At 46.5% G+C, this 6,000-nt stretch overlaps 1 protein-coding gene across 1 annotated transcript in view; it reads right to left on the bottom strand.

Annotated features, from left to right (window-relative positions):
- Positions 1-1,428: 1,428 nt before the first annotated feature.
- LOC135572881 (staphylococcal nuclease domain-containing protein 1-like) overlaps positions 1,429-6,000 on the bottom strand; it is a 126,590-nt gene continuing 122,018 nt past the window's right edge. Inside the window, exons 7-8 of the mRNA XM_065021503.1 lie at positions 5,278-5,322; positions 1,429-2,510 (exon numbers count right to left, since the gene is read on the bottom strand). Of these exons, the coding sequence (XP_064877575.1) occupies positions 2,439-2,510; positions 5,278-5,322 (117 nt within the window). The 3' untranslated portion in view covers positions 1,429-2,438. The remainder of the gene's footprint in view (positions 2,511-5,277; positions 5,323-6,000) is intronic.

The following is a 6,000-nucleotide window of genomic DNA, read 5'->3' as shown; positions in this document are numbered from 1 at the left end:
TCCATGAGATTCGAACATGCAACCTTTGGGTTGCTAGACATTTGCATTATGCGCCAACCATCCACCCTACTTTTGTTTTTGCCTTAAGTAATCCTCTGTCTTATGTAACCATACTAAACAGATCATACTAATTCAAGTGTCCAGGATGTATATTTACTATGTTACGTCTAGTCAGTGAGACCAGGCTGCCCTCCATCAGGTGCCCTAATAGACATCTCATCAGTCTGGAGGAGCAGCCAGGCGTGAAAAGAATGGTGCCTGTAAAAGAGAGAGAGGACGAGAGGGGAGTGAGAAAAGAGAAGGCTTTTTAAAGCCTAGTCATCAGACTCAGCAGTTGACTCAAGTGGCGGAAGGCAACATACGACAGAGCTCATAGTTGCCCTTGGAGCATATTGCCTCATCCTGCCACCCCATATTTTGTGCCAGTCACTTGTGATAAATGAATAAAGCCATCTCTGATTTGTGCTAAATGAGTAAGGCCTTGCCTGATTGGTTGGCGGGGCAGGAAATGAAGACTGGTGTCTAAAAGGATCCCTTGCTAGCCCCTCTGAGGTACTTGTGTATATCTAATAGGATCTAAAATAGGACTTGGACAAAGGTGTCAGGTCCTCTTAGGAGGTGGGTGTGTGAACCACATGGATCTCTGGTTGAAGACACTTGAGGGTAATAGTGCAGCTAGGCTTTTGTTTCACGTCTTCAGATGAATGTACTAATTGGAATTGTCTCTGGAGAAGAGTGTCTAAATGTAAAAGTAGCTCTAAAAGACTTGATTTAACTGATAATGCTCTTAAATAACTAAAGACTATTGAACACTGTGGATTTAATAGCTGAATCAGTTGTTACTTTCGGCATGAAACAAAACCATTCACCCACTGCAGTTCTCCAGGACCGGAGTTGCTATTCCCTGTTGTACAGTGATGTGATCATAAAATGTGTGCACAAAACTCTATGCATGGCAACATTTACATATCCAAGGTGTACATTTATTTTTGCATTCAAAATGCTGTGTTGTACTTGTACTTGAGTCGTTGCTCAACCTACGTACTGTCTGAACTGATGCTAATAAATGTGACACTAACCAGCCACTTATCTGTCACTTATGTTGAAATATATCTAGTACAGTCGCGTGTGCTGTGTCATTCTGTGGTAACAACAAGGCTTATTTAAGATGCAAATGAGATCAAGGTGTGTAAGAGTCGTTTAAATGGAAGAGGTGACCTACCAAAAGTAGCACTGGTACTTTTAAGTCCTTTGAGTAGAACTAGGACTCCATAGCCTGGTAAAACCATACTGAAAGATGCGCTCAGCATGATTTAAATGGGGAGCGCAGCATCCGGTCTGGTTTAAACCAGGCTAAGGACATTAACAATCCTTGGTGAAATCTAGCAGCTTTGACTGTTTTGTGATTTAATTCCAGTAACAACATGCTTCTTTTTAATCATTTGCTCATTTTTATTCAGCAGAATTTTTTAATACAACGACAAGGGCTGTCATAAGGAAACAAATTCAAACACTGTTTCTGCTACGGCATACAGAGACAGAGACAGAGAGAGAGAGAGACTGAGAGAGAGAGAGAGAGAGAGAGAGAGAGAGAGAGAGAGAGAGAGAGAGAGAGAGAGAGAGAGAGAGAGAGAGAGATCATCATGTCACCATCATATGTAAACATTACAGAAGGAGGAAGATGAGAAAATGCTGTTTGTCAAGGTGTTCTGGCCACGAGAGGGAGAGAGAAGAAGAAGAAAGACGAGAATAAAACACTCCCAACATAAACGTCATTAAATGTCATATCACATAGGCATACATCAAGGACAGAAATAAGCTTGTCCGGTTGGTGTGGATCTCGAGCTAGCTTTTTCAAATTAACTTCATAAAACATAGCATTATTCATTTCTTGTCATTCATTAAGGAAGCGTTTCTCTCTGCAAAAAGCTGTTAATAATAAAAGTGAATGGATCCTCTTCTCAAGGCCTAGCCCCTTTCCTGTACAACGGATAGGAGGGATTGGCTGTGGTAGGGATAGGGTAAGGTAGCGATGCGCATGATTAGTGTGGGCGTATGACATCACTAACCAGGAAAGGGGTTGAAAGGATGACATGGCAATTAACGGAGCTCTGCAGCGGGGGGGGGGGCATGATAAGAACAACTGGTAGTGGCTCAGGAAGGGTGGAGAAGAGGAAGGATTGGACAGTCACTGTTTTTATGAGTTCATAGCTATAGCGTGCTCTTTCAGAGTCAGGAGGGAGGAGGAGGAGGAAGGGATGCGCAGAGTAGCAGGAGAGAGGACCAGGAGGATGAACATGGAATAAAAGGAAGAGAGAGAGACAATGCTTGTCCTTTACTTTGTTTTATTTTCGTTGAATCGTTTTCTGTCACTTTTTCTCGTCCAATGAGTGCATCTCGTCTTCCGCGTTGGTCTTTGGAATGGCGCCGTGCGGTTTTCATTTTTTTAGTTTGTAGCCAAACTCGTCTGCGTCGTCGTCACGGAAGTCTCCGTAGCGCCAGATGTTGAGCTGAGATAAAACATGAGACAGAAAAGACCATGAGCGCTTAGTGAATAGCTGACAATAAAACAGACAAGCAACCGTCTCACATTAACCTTCAAATGGGGAGCCTCAGCAGGCCCCCCCTGAGACAGAGAGAGACAGAGCGAGAGACAGACAGAGAGCGCGAGACAGAGAGAGAGAGCGAGACAGAGCGAGAGACAGAGCGAGAGACAGAGAGAGCAAGAGAGAGCGCGCGAGACAGAGAGAGACAGAGCGAGAGACAGAGAGAGCGCGCGAGACAGAGAGAGCAAGAGTGAGCGAGACAGGAAGAGGTAGAGAGGAAGAGGTAGAGACAGGGGAAGGTAGAGAGAGAGAGGTATAGAGAGAACATCAGTGTACTCTCACACCCCAGTGAGAACGAGGGGAGCATCATCATTGAATCCTTTCCAGAAGGGCCCCGGTGCTTCAGCCGCATCCCTGTCTATTCCCTCTATTCCATTAAATTCACTCCGCTGAGCTCTTCATCCCTCATCAAGCATCCAAGCAATTTCCTGCTAAACGTTCCGTTTGACGCGCAATGGGAAGGGCGGTGGTAGTGTGTGTGAGGGGGCATTCTAGGTGTGTACGCAAGAAGTTGTGTGTGTGTGTGAGAGATGTTTCACGACACCAACCAAGGCCCCCTCCTCTCCTCATCAGCAGCGTGTGTTCAGCTGTTAACATGACGATTCACAACCAATCAGTGCCCATGCTAATTTGCACTAGTCGTTAGGAAGCGGCTGCCATGTTGTCTTTCCTGTTTCTCTTCCGTCGATGCCTCGTCACTCGTTCCGGCCTTTTGGAGAACTACATCTCATTTACACCAATTTTGCCTGTGATTGGACGATTGTTTGAGCATGGCGTTGCGTGATTGTACAATATGTCAAAGCAGTGAGAGCGTTTGTCTTGTGACTGGCTGCTGAAGAGAACTGTGCCTTCTTGAAGGTCACAGTGTTTAAAGAGGATAAATGGATGCCACCTATTTACCATAAAGCAGGTAAAACAAGCACCCCAAATTAGACAAACTAGTCTATATAAGGTCATTGGGCTATGCTCTTGGGCAAGATACAGTAAACAGTTACTGTATAACTAGGAGTATTAGGATTGAGCGGTGCAAGGATAATGAAACTGGGCTGAAGCTGGGCGAGCGGACCCTGGGGTGTGTGGAGGTGGGCAAGCGGACCCTGGGGTGTGTGGAGGTGGGCAAGCGGACCCTGGGGGGTGTGGAGGTGGGCAAGAGTCCTGTGGATGCCATCTATCCCCCTCTCCCTCTCTTGCTTTCTTTCCATCAGCGTGGGCCTGCACAGACTGTGGGCCAGCGTCCATTTAGGACAGCACTGCCTGCCAATGAGATGTGTCACGTCTTCAGAGAACAGACAGGTGGAGAGAAAGACAGAGGGAGCAGAGAAATGAAGGAGGGCTCCTTTCTTCTACTAGTAGTTGTAATTACAGCTTTGGAAACACGGTTTACCTGTCATGCCAATAAAGCCAGGCTGAATTTGTATTGTGTTGAGCGAGCTAGTACGAAACAGGGAGAGAAAAGTGAGAGAGAGGGAGAGAGTTAGAGAGAGAGAGAGAGAGGTAGCGAGAGAGAGAGAGAGGTAGCGAGAGAGAGAGAGGTGAGGTAGCGAGAGAGAGAGAGAGGTAGCGAGAGAGAGAGAGAGGTAGCGGGAGAGAGAGAGACAGAGAGAGACGTAGAGAGAGAGGTAGCGAGAGAGAGAGAGAGAGACGTAGAGAGAGAGGTAGAGAGAGAGGTAGAGAGAGAGGCGAGAGAGAGAGAGAGAGGAGGTAGCGAGAGAGAGAGAGAGAGGTAGAGAGAGAGGTGAGAGAGGTAGAGAGAGAGGTAGCGAGAGAGAGAGACAGAGAGAGAGACATAGAGAGAGACATAGAGAGAGACATAGAGAGAGAGGTAGAGAGAGAGAGACATAGAGAGAGAGGTAGAGAGAGAGAGACATAGAGAGAGAGGTAGTGCGAGAGAGAGACATAGAGAGAGAGGTAGAGAGAGAGAGAGAGAGAGGTAGAGAGAGAGAGAGAGAGAGACATAGAGAGAGAGGTAGAGAGAGAGACATAGAGAGAGAGGTAGAGAGAGAGAGACAGAGAGAGATAGAGAGAGAGAGAGAGAGGTAGAGAGAGACATAGAGAGAGAGGTAGAGAGAGAGAGACATAGAGAGAGGTAGATAGAGAGAGAGAGAGAGAGAGGTAGAGAGAGAGAGAGAGAGAGAGAGAGAGAGGTAGAGAGAGAGAGAGGTAGAGAGAGAGACATAGAGAGAGAGGTAGAGAGAGAGAGACATAGAGAGAGAGGTAGAGAGAGAGAGACAGAGAGAGAGGTAGAGAGAGAGAGACAGAGAGAGAGGTAGAGAGAGAGAGACATAGAGAGAGAGGTAGAGAGAGAGAGACAGAGAGAGAGGTAGAGAGAGAGAGACATAGAGAGAGAGGTAGAGAGAGAGAGAGACATAGAGAGAGAGGTAGAGAGAGAGAGAGAGAGAGAGAGAGAGAGACATAGAGAGGTAGAGGTAGAGAGAGAGAGACATAGAGAGAGTAGAGAGAGAGAGACAGAGAGAGAGGTAGAGAGAGAGACATAGAGAGAGAGGTAGAGAGAGAGAGACATAGAGAGAGAGGTAGAGAGAGAGAGACATAGAGAGAGAGGTAGAGAGAGAGAGACATAGAGAGAGAGGTAGAGAGAGAGAGACATAGAGAGAGAGGTAGAGAGAGAGAGAGAGGGAGCAAGAGATGTAAAGAGGTAGAGAGAGAAACTTACCCTGGCAGTCTTGGCAGACTCCTGACCGTTGAGATACTCCGTCACCTGAGAGAGAGAACATGCATTAGTGTTTCAACTAAACCAGACTGAATTCTGTGGAGAGAAACACATTGGGTGCATCCCAACTCTCTAATGTAGCCTCCTCGACTCGTCTCCTTTCCTTCATTGAAAATCGTCTCAGGGCAGATGAATGAGAAGGACACAAGTGGAGGACGCCACTTTAGACTATCAACACGCACCGACAAACACCTTCCCACCCATACATTCATAACACACATGTCGACAGGCTTCATTGGTAGCACTGCATTGCACATGGTAACAACAAAAACAGCTAGGTCATCATCAGATCAATAGGAAATGCGGATGCTAAGCGCTAGCCCACGTGCTAACAGCTAACAACAGCGAGCAATCAAGCCAAGTGGCTCTCGTCTATACAGCGAGCTAGCTTTTAGAGCCTTCCTATTTAGCATTTAATTACAATCCAAATGCATTCACGTTTCACATGTCAGCGGTAGGCTAGCAGGGTAAGAGAGGCGCACTACCTGCCTACGCTAGTGATGAAATCAGACCTGTATTGTGATTGTACTGCATCACAAGGGCAGGTGATTGGTCTTCGAGGGCCCTGATAGAGCAGTGAATGGTGGGAATAGAGTCAGGAAGTCAGAATCCTCTAGGATAGGTCTGTAAATGAAGTAGATTGTGGTCGTCTATGTCTGGGTCTTT

The sequence above is a fragment of the Oncorhynchus nerka genome, linkage group LG8 (assembly GCF_034236695.1).
Source record: "Oncorhynchus nerka isolate Pitt River linkage group LG8, Oner_Uvic_2.0, whole genome shotgun sequence".
Lineage (NCBI taxonomy): Eukaryota > Metazoa > Chordata > Actinopteri > Salmoniformes > Salmonidae > Oncorhynchus > Oncorhynchus nerka.
The sequence above is the reverse complement of the archived record's forward strand: the minus strand, read 5'-3'. Positions and strand labels throughout refer to the sequence as shown.